Here is an 18967-nt window from a genome sequence, read left to right on the forward strand (position 1 = left end):
GGACAACACAGCTTTGAGTTGCTTTCAATTAGAATTACAGTTCAGCTTCTAATATAAATCAGCTCTTCAGTGTTTGAGTTAGTTCAAAGGTGTTTACTGGCTGAAGCCAACTTTAACTTTTTGGGAAAAGTCACTTTGTTAAGCTGTTTCAAATTCCTGTAACAAACAAACTTTGTTCTGTTTAAAATTATGTTACATCAATTTGTTTTTTAAATTTCACTTTAAAGTCTTAAAGACTTTTATTGAAGATTACAAATATCTGAATTATCAGATTAATTGTTCACTTAAAAGATTACAATTATTCACCAAAATAAGCATAACACTGTCAATTTTAAGTACATTGGGGCTTTTAACTTTAATACATTACTTTACATTATTTTTTTTCTTCATGTAATCGGGTGAGAAGTCTCTATAAAATTGATTAGCTAACTACTTTAAAAAGTGAGCAAACCCACTGCTTTTAGAGTGATTAGTTGATTGCACCTAAAAAGGTGAGTAAATCTATTTAGCTTAAAGAGATTTTAGCAAATCTATTTCTTTTAAAGTGATTAGCTAATTGTACTTAAAAAAGTGAGTAAATTCAATTATTTTATAGTGATTAGTTGACTTAAAAAATTCACTTAAAATGACAGTAGCCACTTTGCCTTAAAAATAAATAAATTATACAATTTTAAATTGGATAATTATAAAAAATCAATTTGTCAACTAAATAGTTAAACAAGATTTACTTGCTTTTTTGCTCAACTTGAAGCTTTTAAGGTATAGGATTTACTCATTTTTAAAGTAAAGTAATTTATTGCATTTTACGTATTATTATTTTACATTTTTGAAATGTGAAATCATCAAAAAAAAAAAAAAAAAAAAACAGCTCAAAAAGAAGGCAATTTTTAACCCAGCAGTTTTCGCCATCACATGTATTTCCAGACTGCATAGATTGCAAATTAAATGACTGGATTTCACTCACTAAAATTCACTTAACAATTCAAACAACTTGACAGAACCTCAAGCTGGTGGACAAATACCAACTTATGACAGACAAAATGCCTGAATTCACTTAAAGGCCAAATGTATAATTCTGAATATCACAGAGCATTGAAATTCTGCATAGTCAAAAACTATATAACATCCAGTAACTTTCATATCATATCTACTGCAGTTTCCAAATAATTGTTTTAAACATCACAAAAGACACTTAATTTTCCATCCATCTGCTTAACCTATTCAAAATGAGCCAGTTTAAAGCTGAAGTTGGCCGCTATATTTCTGGTGAGCAATAATTGCCTTTGACTGACACTTTCATAAGATGGAAAACTCATTAAGCAGATAGCCATGACAAATACAAGACGATAAGCTTGAAGATAAAGCGCTCATAATAAGTTTCCAGGCTGCTGTGCTCTGGGCTAAATCGGTGTGTATGAATGCGCATTATGACAGCTTTGACAGACGTTCGAGTTTCTGAGATGACTCTGTGATCAAGCTTTATTGTTGAGGCTATGAAAGCAAGGCAGAAATCACCTCGTGACAAAATTAATTAGGAATCTGGAAGTGTCAGTGAAAAGTTTTAAACAACTGAGCAAAAGACTTCCAGATGTCACAGAAATGTGAGGGGTGCTAAGTTAAGTTCAATTCTCACAGCGTGCCCTAATCAAGCTAGATAAAAAAGCAAAGATTTTTAAAATCAGATTTGTTTTTCTCTTCTAACCAGATGCTTCACAAGCAGTATTTTGTCAATCGCTTAATTTGGTTAGAAAGAAATTTTAAAAATGTGCATCAAATAAGCAAAATTTTTTTATCAATAGAAATATGGGTGTAAAGCATGTTGGAAACATTATTGAGTAAAGTAATAAACATTCAACAACAACAACAACAACGATGAAAGAAATGCCACTATGCTGAACTGAACTGATCAATCTTATACAGTAAAAACATCTCAAATGTTGTTTCAATTAGGGTCACACAATAAATTAACATAAAATCACATGTATCATTTAGCAAAAGCTATGACTGTCATGCACATCTTGTGGAGATCTCATGGAGATTTACTACCGATTACAGAACGGCTTAACTGACAAAGCACACAACAATCGTATACAATTATGCAGCTCTAGTCAATCTTTCTAAAAAGGCAGTGAACTAAAAGATCTGGAAAATTATAATTAGAAAATCAACATCAGAAATATCAAAATATAAGTTAAATATCAGCACCTATGACATGTATTAAGGAACACAAAGCTTTTTATATACAAAAGATGATATTTGGCCCAGATATATCAGAATTTCAGAATTCATTTATTTTAACTATCTAGAAAAAAATGGTGTTTTATTGACAAATGACAAATGTTAATTAAATTAACAAATTTAAATGGAAAACAAAACATTAACATGTATACAATGTCTTACTGAATAGTTTTTTTGTGATACTCAGGTGATGTTTTTTTTTTCCTTTTGTAAACTGACAATATATATAGTGCGATATGGCTGTATATCAGCACTGTCCCACTCAGTGACGATATACAGCCACATCGCACTGCTATGAGTGTGATATTGCATTTAAACAACAGTTCAATGGCATAATCGTGTATATAAAAAGGAAAATTAAGATATATAAAAATATCTCATTGTTCAGTGTTGCAATTGACAGAAGCATTTTAGAGAGTTGCTTCAATGCTCTGTGGGCTTTAAGTAAGGGTCTGTTTATTACACACACAAACAATGAGGGATTATATATCATTTAGGTGTTGTGATCTCAGATCAGTGATGGATCTATGATGGCCCAATGATGACTTTAGCAGCTGTATGCTTGTATACCTCTGGCAGACTCTGACCAGGAGTAGAAAGCCATTACTATCCAAAGAGAAGTAGCCTCCACCCAGCTTAAGAGCTTCTCTCCAATACATACTGCCAAAGACATTTCAGCCCACTGCAGTTTATCTTATGCTCAAACAAACACATGCACATGTATACACATACGCACACTTGTAAATATGCATTAACTCATGCAAATCAACTTTTTTTCTTTGACCCCATCAAAACACTCTCACAACACACAACTCTCACTTATAAACACGCTCTATACAAACATACAAACTTATAAAGTCTTGTTGAACCTGCATTAAGTTGGTGGTAACATTTATAAGTACTAAAGGGTGCAAGTGTTAACATTAAATAACTGAAGGCACACAGGTTTAATGTAACAAAACAGGTGGTGTAAACTAACCAACAGCTTAAGCCAATGTTCTCTATCTCTGGCGTCCTCTCAAGCTGTGAGATGACAAACAACAACAACAACAACAACAACAACAACAACAACAACAACAACAACAACAACAAAAACAACAACAATATCCTTGAGCTGTAGTACACTTGTAGGCAAGACATTGGTTGTTAGACTTAGACTAAAGGCCTGGACACACCAAGCCAAAAGTCCAACTTTGGGCTTTGCTGGTCTGACTAGTTGGTTTGATGTGTTCCATATGTCGCCTCTTTTTGGGATCATGTTGGAGCTTGCTGGCTCAATTCAATCGTTGAATTGTCATCAGACCATTGGAGGAAGAGAGTGTTCTGAAATCAGAGTGCGAGTGTGGTGTGGTGAAGTAATCTAGCAAGTAAACAATTCAAGCCAAGAAAGATCACAAAGCACATAAAGACACAGTCATATTTTGTTCGTTGATTGTGTTCACACGCAGCTTTTTAGGTTCGAATACAACCTAATGTGAGGTGCTAGTTTATTGGTTCTAAGTAGTTGTTTGGCGTCAGCTAGGTGTGTCCTGGTCCTAAAATGCCAAACCTGTATTTTTGGTGAAGTTTTGTTTATTGTTTTGCACTAAAATATGCATAATTTGAGAAATGAAGAAAACTTTGACAGCATTTACAAATAGTGTAAATTTCTAGTGGACAGTGTGAAAAATCTGTGTCAAATATCTGATGTATGACAATATATGCAAATCACATATATGACATAAAAATGTATGTCTGGATTTTAAATAAGTAAAAATATATGTCCTGGATGTACCAGGGCTGCACGATATTGGAAAAAAAATGACATTTCAATATTTTCATTCACTGCAATGAAAATATTGCCACCGGTTACTTCATTAGGTACAACTGCTCATTAACACAAACTTCTTATCAGCCATTCAAATGGCAGCAACTCAAAGCACTTAGGCACACAGACATGGTCGAGACGATCTACTGCAGTTCATGGTTGTTGGTGTCCCATCTACTGGGATTTTCAAACACAACTGCCGCTGGGGTTTACAGAGAATGGTCAGAAAAAGAGGAAATTTCCAGTGAGCTGCAGTTCTGTGGGTGCAAATGCCTTGTTGATGCCAGAGGCCAGAGGGCCAGATTGGTTCGAGCTGATAGAAAGGCAACAGTTACTCAAATAACAACTCATTGCAACCGAGGTATGCAGAAGAGCATCTCTGAACGCACAACACGTCAAACCTTCAGGTGGATGGCCTACAGCAGCAGAAGACCACACAGAGTGCCACTCCTGTCAGCTAAAAACAGGAAACTGAGGCTACAATTCACACAGACCCACAATAATTGGACATGGAAGATTAGAAAAACATGAAAGCATGGATCCATCCTGCCTTGTATCAACGGTCCAGGCTGCTGGTATTTTTGATGTAATGGTCTTGGCGATATTTTCTTGGCACACTTTGGGCCCATTAGTACCAACTAAGCATTGCGTGATTGGTATAGCCTACCTGAGAATTGTTGCTGACCATGTCCATCCCTTTATGACCAAAGTGTACACATCTACTGATGGCTACTTCCAGCAGGATAAAGCGCCATGTCATGAAGCACGAAACATCTCAGATTGTTTTTTTTGAACATGACAATGAGTTCACTGTACTCAAATGGCCTCCACAGTCACCAGAGGTCAATTCAATAGAGCACCTTTGGCATCATGAATGTGCAGTCTACAAATCTGCAGCAACTATCATGTCAATTTGGACTAAAATCTCTGAGGAATATTTCCAGTACCTTGTTGAATTTATGCCACAAAGGATTTGGGCAGCTCTGACGGCAAAATGGGATCCAACTCGGTACTATAGTAAGGTGTACCTAATAAAGTGGCCGGTGAGTGTATATTAGATATATATACTGTATATCCATATATATCCAGTGTGGTGTTTGTGGCTGAAATAAAGCATGCATCTATAATGGAACATTGGGCATACTTCTGATCAAGTGGACAAAAATATGCATTATTTTAGGTAAAATGTTAAACAGAACAGAATAGATGCATAAAGATTAGCCGAAGTCACTTTCAAAGCTAGTACATTTCTAGTTAAGTAACTGGTTTTGCCACAAAAATAGCCAAACAAATAAAAAACCACCTTAGCACCTTGAACTTCCAAAAAAATGCGGTGCTCATGGTGCGAGATGCCAAAAAATGTAAACAAGCCACATCAATCTCCTCTATACAGCAAATTCAAGCTGTGCACTCTACCTGGTGTCTTCTTTGACAAGCATGCAATTGTGCTGACTATGAACACACCCTGCGCAGGGAGCTCAAACCTCACCGAGTCAGACATGCACTGCAGATGCCTTGTACAAAGTTCCTATCAATCTTTCACATCATTCATGTATAAGACATGAGCCCAGAGACTGCTCTATTCTTACTTTTCTCTTTGTCCTTCTGCACTCTCGGCTACAAAACAAACATATTATTAATATATAATTATGAACCACACACATTCTTTTTTTCCAAGAGTGTCCTGGTCAGAACAAGCTGTCTGTTCTCCCTGGAGCATGAAACAAGAGTTTTTTTTTTTTTTTGAAGTGGAAATCAAACTTCTCCTCATGTATTATTGAACTACTGTTGTCCCATTATAGAGAAGAGAAACACAAGGGAATGTCCATGCATTTTTTGTAAGAAGTAAAAGCAATTTTTTATTTGTTTGTAATTTTTTTTGCACTAACCCTACCCTGATAGTCCTCACAATGCACTTGCCCAAAGGTAATGACTCTGGACAGGAAGCTGGACAGGAGCCATTGTTTATAAGATACTGGTTGATATCATGACTGAGTGGATCAATGTCATGGCACTTTCTCAGCACTAATTAACTAAAAGGTTAACAGGAGGCCTTTAGGGAAAATGCTTTCAAGCATAACTTATGATATAACTGGTAAAATGTGTGTTTTAACTGGCGGCTTTTGAAGCACTGTTGATTTAGCACTATATCATAAGACATTTTTACCCAGAAAGTGGCTAATGTCTCAAACGCAAAACATGTTGAATTTTTAAAGGAATGTTGAGGGTTCAATACAAGTTGAGTTGGTTGAGCGGTGTGATGTACTGTACTGTAGTATCGTTTCAAATCTGCTTGTGATTAGACAGTTACAGCACAATGCTTTACAAGTTTCTGAAGTTAAACAATAATTTGTTATGTTCTCTTGATTACACATTTGTGTCAATATACATTTTTTGGGCATTTATTTGGTATTATCTGGTCAGTAGATTGTAGTTTGTAAGAAATAATTATAATAATAGCATCCATTGTGGCGACGCAGTGGCACAGTAGGTAATGCTGTCGCCTCACAGCAAGAAGGTCGCTGGTTAGAGCCTTGACTGGGTCTGTTGGCGTTTTTGTGTGGAGTTTGCATGTTCTCCCTTCATTCGCGTGGGTTTCCTCCGTGTGCACTGGTTTCCCCCACAGTCCAAAGGTATGCGTTACTGGTGAATTGGGTGGGCTAAATTGTCTGTAGTGTATGGTGTGAATGAGTGTCTGTGGATGTTTCCCAGAGATGGGTTGCAGCTGGAAGGGAATCCGCTGCAAAAAAATATGCTGGATATAAGTTGGTGGTTCATTCCGCTGTGGCAATCCCAGATTAATAAAGGGACTAAGCCAAAAAGAAAATGAATAAATGAACATCCATTGTAATATTATTGTTTATACATGTTTCTTCTACACGAGCATTTTTCTCAGCCTCTGATGTTTTTGTTTAGTTATTTCACTTTAAAGGCATTAAAACAATGTTCTCAAACTCAATTCCTCAGTTGTCCTCACTAAAAGATAAATTAGTATATCTAAAAACTGGAAGCGGGGGCTAAGCCCCTTTTCCCTTTCGACCCTAGCAACGCCCCTGATTTGAACACTTCATGATATAATTTAAATGTAAATTACTGAATTATATTTAATTATTTTTTTAAACCAAGTGTAGTGGTAGTATGCAATAATCCACAGAACAAGTTACATGCATGTTATTGCATAAGACCCCATATGGTAGTGTTCGTATATTATATTCAAATATTGTAACAATGCAATTGCAGAAACATGCTATTTCCATGCTGATTTGTTAGAAGCATGTTAGCTGGTCATGCTATAAACAGGCTAATCCGTGTTTGAAACATATCAGTGACTAGCAAATTCATGGTAACAACATTGTATTCCTGCAAAACATGTTAATTCATGCTAGCAACTTGCTATTTTGTTTAACCGGCTAATTTGTTTACTAACATGCAACATCATGTTAAAAAAAAATCTGATAAGCTTTTTTTTGAATTCATGTTAGAAGTATGCTATTGTCATGCCAATTCATGCTAGCAACATGCTATTCAGGCCAAAAACTTACTAAGTAGCTTATTCTTGCTAGCAACAGTTAATGGTAAAAACATGCCATCTTATCTAGTTCAAAACCAAAATCTAGACATCTTTTTTAATGTTGCACCTCAAAAAAATCTTGATTCAAGATTGCTTTTGATTTTATTATTTTAACTGGAATATAGGGCATAAACAATTAATAATATAAGCTAAGGAGTAATCCACCTCTACCCTCAAACTGCATTTATCATCATCTCTCAGTTTACTTTATAAGTCTCCTTACTCCTCAGCAGGCCTGTTTCGACCTTCACATTTCCTTTACCTCGTCTCCGCAGGTGGGCTGGTCTGGGAGTCTCCTCAGCAGTCATGGGGAGGTCAGGAGCACTCTGGGTTTATCCACTGGGGACGAGTGTTCAGCTGTTCCTTCTCCTCGGCCTCAGCGTCTCCAGCATTCATGCTCTTTCTTCTCCACAGCCGCGAGTCTTCCTGCCATTTCAAGGTAAGAATGGTTAATGTCATGCTCTAATCAAATCATTTCCTTTCATATGGGGGTTACTTTAATCACAAGAACACTTCCTGATGTTTTGAAGGTGGCAAAGCTGGGTGACATATAGCATGCTTATGTGACAACATCATTCCCTTTTTAGTGAGGTCACTTCCCTTGAAAAACTTTTCATTAAGAGTGTTATAAAGCAGACCAAGGCCTCTATTTGTCCTCGTTACTTTGAGTCACTGTTTTAAATGTGCTGCTTTGACAATAATATATGTTCAACATTGCTAAGATTGTCTGAAATAAAATTTTAAAATGGTATATCCGATTGATTGATTTGGTTGATTGATTGGTTGATTGGTTGGTTGGTTGATTGATGGATTGATACATTGATTGATTGATTGGTTGGTTGATTGATGGATTGATTGGTTGGTTGGTTGAATGATGGATTAAGGGATTGATTTTTTTGGTTGGTTGGTTGGTTGAGTGATTGTTGAAAAGCTTAATTTGTGCCACTTTTGAACCTTGCTGAATATTTTTCTGCGAGGCTTGTGATTTGTGATTGGTTCAAATGTGGGAAAGTTGCATATAATTTGGGACAGAGTCAGTGCTTTTAATCCGATTAAACTAATGTGTGGGCAGTAAATACTTTTTGGCTTCACAGTGTTATTAAAATACAACATAAGATCAATGAATTAGAAATAATAGACAAACTGTTGAACTAAGTAATGTTTTGATTAATTTGTTTCTGAATCACAGTAGACTCCTATCATTCAGATTAAAGCTCAGGTTTTTAAATGATTATATTTTTTTTTTCACAAAATGCAGATGATTTAATGGAATTCAGTTATAGTCTTGACATATAATGCATGATTTTGGTTGTTAATAATATATCCACAGTATTACATAAAAAGTATATGTGTGTGTTTGAAATATTATCTGTAGGTGCTAACTCAAGAATAATGTTCCCATGACTTTGATCAGTCTAATGGAAATGGCTGTGCTGGTCTGGTATCAGATGTCGAGAGTGATCTATCCTCTGATCTGCTGTAGCAAACATTTAATATAGTCGAGTAAGGAGATGAGTGCTGTGTCAGGGCATAAGAATACCAGTTGCTTGGCTTGCTGGGAAAATTCGAACACTTTAAGGGGATTTTCTCATCTGAATGGATCTTTGTGCAACCTTGACAGGTATCCCAATGGATTCAGGAATACAGAGCAATGTCAAGACTAATAAATTTTAGCATTTGAAATACTAAAGGGAAAATCTTCTTAAAAAGATTCCTTAAAAGTGGATGTGCAACCAAAAAACATGGTGCTTGACAGTACAGCATTGGTTTATTAGGCCTGAACAATTAACACAATAAACTAATGTAGCCTTGAGGTGAATTACACTTGAATTTATTGTTGTATTTATTGAGATATGAAATATAAATAAGATATGAAAACACAACATAAAGTATCAACTCTGCACTTGGGGAGTTTCGTTATTTAATGTTTCATTGAGTCTAGTTGAAAAGAGATTAGAAAATTAAATCAGTGTTAGGGTTGGGGCATGTATAACATAAAAAGCAATGATCCGAGTACTGAGCCTTGTGGTACTCTATTTTAAACTTTAATTCGAGTCATACTTTATTTTGACGGTCCGTTTGTTTAATTTAAGGTAAATTGTATTTTCTTGTCAACTAATTCTCATTAGATTATAAGTAGACTGTTATGTTGGGGTTAGGGTAAGTGTAAGTTGACATGTACTTCCAAATTTTCTTATGGTCAGTTAAATGTCTGTTTAGCAGCAGTAGCAACAGATATTAAGCAGATAGTCTACTAATACTTAAATGGACCATTAAAAAAAGTGTTACCATTTAATTTTCAGTTTTTAAATATCTAGGAAGTTACACTAACATGTCTGGTTAAGCTATATGTGGTGGACATTTGCTACTTGTCAAACTCGTCTATATGCTTTCCAGCTCTCCTATTCCTTTCAATCCGGTTTTTGGCCTAATTTATCATTCTGTTCCTTCTCCTTAGCTTTCCAGCACATTCCCTAGTTCAGTCATCCGTCTATGTCTTATGTGCTGAAAAGAAGCAGTGGGAAGCTTCCTAATGGCGACATAAGTAGTGTCAGAGGACTGTGCCATGGAAAAAGTCAGCTCAGACTGAAAACATTCAGCAATTGTTCTCCTCCTGTCTGAATAAGGCCACATAACGACACTCTATATGCTACTAATTTCTAACTTCAAAATACCATAAAAAATATTGATAATACCATTTTTGATTCCACAGCATAAATTCAAATGACAAAATTTATGCACGTCTAAAAGGGATAACTCATTCAAAAATTCTGTCATAATTTACTGTTTTGTTTATGGTTTTTTGTTCTAGTGAATACAAAAGAAGATGGTTTGAAGAATGCTGGAAAATTCTAACCATGAATAAAAAATAAAACTTAACCATGGACTTTCATAGTATTTGTTTTTCCTACTATGGATGCCAGTGGTAAAAATTTATCAACATTCTTCACACTGTAAATATGCAGGGTTCCACACAATTACTTTATGTTGTTTCAACACAAACTGATAAAGTTAATCGTTGTTCCAAATTTAACTGGGCTGAACATAAAACAATTTAGTTGTCCCCCAAAAATATTTTTGCCTGCCAGTGTTGCCAGGTATAGCGGACTTTTTCCAGCCCAAAACCTCAAACACACAAAAAACCTCCCAAAATATAAGATCAATATTTTATTTAACTTTAATATATTTAAATTAACCTAGATACTTTAACTGTCCTAATTTTAACCATAGAGGAACACCAGCAATCACAAAACCACAACATAAACGGATCACATCGAAACACTGCCCCTCTCACCCACTCACTGCACTTAATATTGTGTAGATTACATTATATTAGAGTATGTTTTACTTTCAAAATAGGGTGTAAATTCATCCTATTTGGCGTTTTAAACTGAACGTAGTTGATTGCTGCTTCTATGTTTGTTCTTGGTCAATTGCAGAAAAAATTATCGAAAACTTTTTTGATAAACCTCCGTGAGCATAACTACAGGCAACGCGTGATGAGTGTACACGCGAAAGGGAGTCGGCTTTGTCCAGGGAGTCAGATTTTGACACAACTTTCCTTCACCTCCTCTTGAGGGTGAGCCCACGTGATTTGTGCTATGCACTGGTCACTATTGAATGGAGTAGGAGCACATAGTTATGTTTTGTTAAATTGCATATAAAATTTACGTTTCAAAACCGCCCAAATTTTGGTAACCAACCTAAATGCCATTTTTGACCCACAAAATCATATTCAAAACCGGCCAAACTGCCAACACTGTTAACTGCATTAAATCTTCTTTTAACTCAAATTCAAAAATTGCATAGTTTTTTTACTATTAGTTGTTCAGCTTTTCACTTGCTGTGTCAAAAGTTTCATAAAATAAAATAAAATAAAATAAAATAAAATAAAATAAAATAAAATAAAATAAAAAAAGAAGCAAAATAGCCTATCATGTACCATTATAACAAATGCATGATCTTTATTTTCCAATTTTAATATTAAAGACACAACTACTGAAGCACATGAAGTAAAAGCATTACTGAAGGCACATGATCATTCAGCTATGAACAAATATACCCAATAAAACAAACATAAAAGAGCAAGCATACAGTTGAAAAATGGCACGTAATATTCTTCAGGTTGGTCAAAAATGAGTTTGCTGTTTGTAATGACGTACTTTCATTTTAATAAAGGTTTTCCACAAACTTTTATTTTCACTTCAGACATAACTGACTGTACATTTGAAATATTTAGACTATCTTTTGAAGTGCAAGAAGATATACAGGAAAACTCTGCATTTGTTACTAATAAAGACATCCTAAACTGTTGAACATCACTATGCTGAAAATAATCTGTCTGCCAGATTGTTCTTTTCTGTTGTGCAAATCAAGCTAGTTTGCTTTTTTCCTAGCGCAGGTGTGGATTTGAGTAACATCTCTGGAGAAGACATTCAGTCCAGAGATCTCTGCAAATAATTAGAGTTTGAGAAATGGTTACTCAAGGTGCTATAGTGTAAATACAGAAGACATCTTGATCATTGAAAAATCAGATGTGTTTTGTATTTTGTTGAATGTTTCATGGTAATCGAACGATGTAATGTATAGCTTGGGAATCCATCAACACACACAATTTATGAGGTCCTGGTTTGTCTTCTGTGTGATTTAGACATCCCTTTAGTCCCTTAGACCTCTGGATCATTTTCATCTCTCTTAGAGTTGTGGAAGAAGACAGATGTGTAGGTTAAAGCATTGGAGCATTATAGCAAACCTGGTCTGAATAACTCGGCTGGATTGGACTGGGATAGCAGATGTTCTGGGGTGTCTGAGGAGCTCCAGTAAAGGCACTTTATAGAGGAGAAGGGAGTTTTAGGTGTCTCGTAGAAAAAAAGAATAGGAGAAATGAAAAACTCTGGAACAGTTCATTTGAAATTGCAATTTGGTAATTAATAATGGTATAATAAATGGCAAACTGAGAAACTAAATATTTCCCTGCCAACACATTTATTTGAGCTTCATGCATTCTTCTTTAATCAACACTTTAATTTTGCGTAAATTAAATATTTTTGGAAAAGGAAAAGTTACATTTAATAAAACTTCAACCCCTCAATGTAGGTGAATTCAATTTAAATGTTTCAACAACATATTTTTTATTTGCTTGTTATTGGATCTGGGGGAAAAGATAAAAATAAAAAATGTTTTTAATGGTTTAATTCATGATCAAACGTTCAAATTCTGAAGTTCATTCATAAGGAACTTTTTTAAACCTTGTCTATGCCAAAAACAGTAACTAAAAGCGGCAGAAGAGAGACATGGTTCAGTCTATTTAATGATATTCTAACTAAACTAAAACCTTCTGACAAATTAAATCAGTTTGGTGAAACAAAGGTCAGTTTTGGTGTTTGGTGGTGAGTTTGAGAGCTTTTCTGAAACTCGACTTACACTATAAAGTGAACTTTGGTCACAGGACAAGACTTTTCTGTGAAATTCCTCTGCCTGATAATGCATTCATCTAAATGCAATGGCTTGGTGAGTGACGCTCAATAATAAACTTTGATAAAGATGAATTATGTAGCCCGGAGAAATAATAGACATCGGTAATGCGTAACAATAAGTAAGCTATATGACTACGACTAATTAATGTCCTTTGAGTGGTCTGAGAAAAAAAATATTTACTTTACACAGGTCATGTCCAAAAAAAAAAAAAGCTATACTGTAGCCATTTTTTATACAAGTGCATTTTCATTCATTAGCTTAGTCCCTTTATTAATCCAGGGTCGCCACAGCGGAATGAACCGCCAACTTATCCAGCAAGTTTTTACGCAGCGGATGCCCTTCCAGCCGCAACCCATCTCTGGGAAACATCCACCCACACATTCACACACACACTCATACACTACGGACAATTTAGCCTACCCAATTAACCTATACCGCATGTCTTTGGACTATGGGGGAAACAGGAGCACCCGGAGGAAACCCACGCGAAGGCAGGGAGAACATGCAAACTCCACACAGAAACGCCAACTGAGCCGAGGTTCAAACCAGCAACCCAGCGACCTTCTTGCTGTGAGGCGACAGCACTACCTACTGCGCCACTGCCTCGCCACAAGTGCATTTTATTAATTTTAAACATAAATTTTTGGTGTTTTATTTTAGTTTTGAGCTTCAATTTGAATGTAAACATCATAAAGGCGTGGAAAATGGAACAGCAATTAGCCGGAAGATCAGAAATTGATCGGACACATTTTTTTTGATCACTTCATGTATTGTTTGGTGATAGATTATTGTTTTATAATGAATTTAGTTTTATATAACCTTATATCTTAATTTTGATGCATTTTTATGTTTATGTAACTGTTCAATAAACAAGAGAATCGAATGAAAGCGAATGGAGTGAAGTGCACTTAAAAACAGCTCACAAAGCCTACAAGCATACTTCTTCTGCCTCAGTCAAATGACTGACTATTTAAGTCACAGACTATTTAAAAAAGTAATTAATAAAAACATATTTTAAAAATATAAAAATGTTATCAAATCTTTAAAATACTTTACACTGAGTATTATGTGAATTATCACAAACTTAATGAATTTAATACTGAAACTAAAACTGAAATGCAAGGAATAAATATTTTATTACAGTAATTTAGAATTTATTTATTTTTTGTATAAGTATTATTGTATTATTTCCAAATTTAATTTAATTTAATTTATTCATTAATTTATTTTTTTCAGCTTAGTCCCTTTATTAATCTGGGCTCGCAATAGCTGAATGAATCGGCAACTTATCCAGCATATGTTTTATGTAGCAGATGCCCTTCCAGCCACAACCCAACACTGGGAAACACTTACAGTATACACTCCCATTCACACAAACTTCTTGCTGTAAGGCGATCGTGCTACCCACTACGCCACTGTGACTTAATGACTTTTTATAAATTAAATTAAATTAAATTAAATTAAATTAAATTAAATTAAATTAAATTAAATTAAATTAAATTAAATTAAATTAAATTAAATTAAATTAAATTAAAGGTCCATTAGTCCTAGAGAGAAGAAAGTTACAGTATAGAGACTTCATTTGGATGAAGTCAGCCTAGTTAATAATGCATTTACTTCAATTAGGATACAATTACAAACAGTTGGGTGTTACCTTCGCTCAGCATTATGTCTGCTGATGTTTGTTTATCAGTTCTGACCTGAATCCACCCAGTCCAAAAATCAGTTTAAGCCACATTTGTGAACTTGGGCCAGGTAACACAAGCCAACACCCTTTGCAAATAAAGGAGCTTAATTGATACCCATGTTGATTTGTCCATGGGTGGGTTGTTGTGGTTTCTGGTAAACCATCAGAAACGTGAGACATTTTAGGAATCCTTCAGTCTATGGATAGTTTTCAGCATTTACATTTAGCCTTTAACGCAGCTTTTTCACATCACGTCTCTGACCTTTACGATGCTTTACTAGCGGTTGTCAAACTCTGTTTACAACAGCTGACAGTTCTGTTCTTTGTTATTTATACAATGATATTTAACTGCATATTAACCGAGGCAAGCAATGCATTTCATCTTGGCTTATAAAAAATAGGACGCCATATCAGGGTGTTTCCGTGTCGTGATGGGAGTCATTTACAACATATTTGTGCCAGTTTGCGTGCATGCACAAATTTTCTCTTTCCACGAAAACACACACCACACATTTTTGTCCTTGGATTGTTTTAGTCGTACTGCAATTATGCAGCATTAAAACTCCTTCATCCTCCAGCAGGCCACAATACAGCATTTAATTGTGTTTGTGTGTGCCATATACTAACAGCGATGCCATAATTTGAGACTGTTAAGCCCTCAAACATTTATGAAAATGCACACTTGGGAGCTTTGAGAAAGGCCTCATCTATGAATGCCTGATTTTTATCTTAATTATAGTCCGCTGAAAATCAAGACTAACATTTACTCAAAGCCAGTCGTGGCCTGGGTGAAACATTCTCTGAATTTTCTACCTCAGATATCACTTTGAGGATTAAACAGTGCTGACCTGAGCCAACATCACATTCATTGGCTATAAGGTAACGTCTTTGGCATAAATCACTGTTGTGGCTGAACCCCAGAAGTTTGATGATGAATAATCTATACAAAAGACTGAAAGTATTACTTTGGAAAGTCCTTTTATGGGTTTTTGAAGCTGCTGCTCTGATACAAGTAATATCTCAGCCAGAGTATGTTAAAAAAATAATAATGTTTTTGTTTTCAGAGTTTGTTAGCATATGCTTGCTAAATCAAAAAATCTAAATGCAACAAACAAACAAACAAATGCAACAGAATATGCAGCAAAAAAAAAGCAAGAATTTAAAACAGAAAAAAAAAATCTAAACCTAAAACATTAAAGCAAGAAAATCAAGGTGCATTTACATTAACTTGATTCATAAAAACATATATGTTTTGTTATGATTAGGCATGGTATCCAGACTTTGGTAATATTTTAAAATAATAGTTCATTTGTTAATGTTAATTAATGTATTTACTAACATGAACAAACAATTAGTAATATATTTAGAAGGGTATTTATTAATCTTTGCTAACATCAGTTAATGTTACTTACTAATGCTAAGCTCATGTTCATGTTAACTCACTGTGTCTTAATGTTAACAAGCCTAACTTTGAATTTCAATAATGCATTAGTAAATGTTGAATTATGAATAATAAACGCTGTACAAGATTGATCATGCTTAGTTAATGTTAATAAAAATAATAATTTAATTAACATTAAATAATGGAAAATTATTTTAAAGTGTTACCCACACTTTTCCACTACCTTCGATCTACAAAAACTGAGCTTTTAAAAATTCTAAAGCCCCCATTTTGTTTGTAAATGCTGATGGTCAGTTCCAGGTCAATCCACACGTACACAGGTATCTTTAAAAATGAAAATTTTCCCAAAATCTCTGTCCACATGAAAAGGCAAAAATGCACTGTGATGCATGTTAAGGGAAAGTCGAACTAACAGGTGATGATAAAAGCCTTTTATGCTGGGTCACACCAAAAACAGAATTAAGTATTTGAATGACTATATTGCATACAAGGATGCAAAATTAGTGATGCTGCAGTGTTTGCCATGAACATGCATAATTTGCCTCAATTGCATCAATCTGCATTTGGTGTGAACCCACCCATGTTGGCCAATAAGATAGGAGAAAACAGTGCACATGCTGATGTCATGACTAGGCCCACACGGAATCTGCGTGCACAGGAATCTGCAGATTTTCGCAGATTTTTTGCCCATCATTGAGTCTATTTATTTATTTGTGTAAATGTGTTTAAATTTATAATTATTCCATTTTTACATTTTAATTACAGTAATATTATTGACTAATATGAAAATGTACATATGACTTTTTTACAATACAGTTTGTAAAGTAATATGTTCTGTCTTTTATTAGATATATTACAGTATGTGAGAAACATGCTTTGATTACAAAATAAGTGAATCTAATTTGATTTGCATTGTAAACAATTGTTGATTTGCATTGCTTTTTATTCTAAATGAAAAGTTAAAAAATTTATATTTTGTTCTTTCATATATTAAGTTTTTAGTTATGATACTCCTAAAATCATTCACCATAAATCTGCAGATTTTTTTTTCCTTTTTTCCCCAAAATTCTGTGCAGAAATAGCAAAAAATGTCAGCAGATTCTGTCTGGCCCTAGTCATGAGACAGTAACTACAGTACAGTTGTGGTGACCATATGACCACATTGTACCTAGAGTGTCAGAAAATCTTCACAGACTGGAGTCTATAGAAAATTTTGGTTTCAGTCACCTTATACTGCATTTCCATGTGAACAAACAGCTAAACCACAAACAGCTAAATGCTTTGTGTGGACAGGACCTCATATAGAAGGATTAAAATGCAAACTTTTGAAAATGGAGGCTCTCTTGACTGCTCTTCTGGACTATTGCGTATCATTTCCGATATGTCAAGCCCGCTACATATGATATGACCACTACACAAGCAAGTATGAATACTGGAAAAATATGTGAATGCTCAGTGAACATGATTGGTCACATATCATCAATTTACAGTGTGGTCAGTGCCAGTGATTGTTTTTCAGAAAGCAATAAAAATGAAGTCTGGACAAGGAAAATCTTTCCATATCAAACCAAATATAAACGAAACACAAAATCAAAAACAAATAAGACTTGTGATTAAACAAATTACTTGTGAAAGCAACTGGTAGGCGAAACAGCACAAAAAAACACAAAGCAAAAAGCAATAACTAAGAGCAATTCCACGCAAATGTCAACCTTACCATGAAAAAAAATTAGCTTCCACCAAAATACAGAAACCGTTTCTACATCTTTTGTGTAAGCAAGTATTTAGCAGTACTTTTAAAATACTCATAAATGTCTCTGTCGTGTTTTTAAACTATTATATTTAATTTACCAAAATCACACAATTGGCAATTTCACAGCTGTCACATCCACAACGACTCTTTTCCTCATAAATGCAAAAATGTCATAAATTAAAATCAATAAATTTTGTTTTATAGAGAGCCGACTCGTATCTGTTTGATTATTATTATTTATTTTGGGTTGTGCAGTTTAATTGACAATGTCTACAAAGTATGTTGTATACTGTAAACTTTTTTTTTGTCACATCCATAACGCATGTTTATATCCTCATTTAAAATATATAAAATGTTTACAGATTGATATTTTTTGATCCCATAACTCTGTGGTCAGTTGTTTTGGAAAATATAAACAGATGTGTCAATATAATGTTAACGGATACTTTTTATGTGAATTTTTGTTTTGAGTTTTTACTGAAAATGTCACATCCATAATTTATATAACAAAAAACAATAAATGCAAAAAAAAAAAGCAAAAAAAAAAAAAAAAAAAATCTATATATATATATATATATATATATATATATATATATATATATATATATATATATATATATATATATATATATATATATATATATATATAAATCCAACCAAACAAAACAACACACAAAGTCATTTCAAGGCAAGCTATATGCACAAAAATTTTTCTTTTGTAAAAATACACCTCCATTCTCTGCAAATGACATATTAAAGTCAGTAAGTGTGCTTATCTGTAGGGTGTGTCTAGGTTAACTGTTCCAATCGAGTTAAAGCTTGGACTGCAAAGCTTGAGGCAGACAATATTTGTCTTCTTTCCTGCCCTCATTTAACCTCTGTCTCTGTCTCTGCTCACCTTTCCAACCTTGGTAAATATTGCATGAATTTCTGTTTGCCTGCAGATATATGATCAATCCGTGACCATCAATAGGGAGAAACAGCCTGTCATAATGGACTTAACATGCACGTTCTGCCCTATTGATTCATGC

General features: G+C 34.4%; 2 protein-coding genes across 2 annotated transcripts in view; one reads left to right on the top strand and one right to left on the bottom strand.

Annotated features, from left to right (window-relative positions):
- Positions 1-18967, bottom strand: part of kdm7aa (lysine (K)-specific demethylase 7Aa) — a 248464-nt gene that overhangs the window by 91080 nt on the left and 138417 nt on the right. Inside the window, exon 6 of the mRNA XM_073945593.1 lies at positions 7879-8042. The gene's annotated coding sequence lies outside the window, so the exon portion shown is untranslated. The remainder of the gene's footprint in view (positions 1-7878; positions 8043-18967) is intronic.
- Positions 1-18967, top strand: part of sema3c (sema domain, immunoglobulin domain (Ig), short basic domain, secreted, (semaphorin) 3C) — an 84514-nt gene that overhangs the window by 1444 nt on the left and 64103 nt on the right. The window contains exon 2 of the mRNA XM_017355318.3: positions 7892-8055. Coding sequence (XP_017210807.2) covers positions 7923-8055 — 133 coding nt within the window. The 5' untranslated portion in view covers positions 7892-7922. The remainder of the gene's footprint in view (positions 1-7891; positions 8056-18967) is intronic.

The sequence above is a fragment of the Danio rerio genome, chromosome 4 (assembly GCF_049306965.1).
Source record: "Danio rerio strain Tuebingen ecotype United States chromosome 4, GRCz12tu, whole genome shotgun sequence".
Taxonomy (NCBI): Eukaryota; Metazoa; Chordata; class Actinopteri; order Cypriniformes; family Danionidae; genus Danio; species Danio rerio.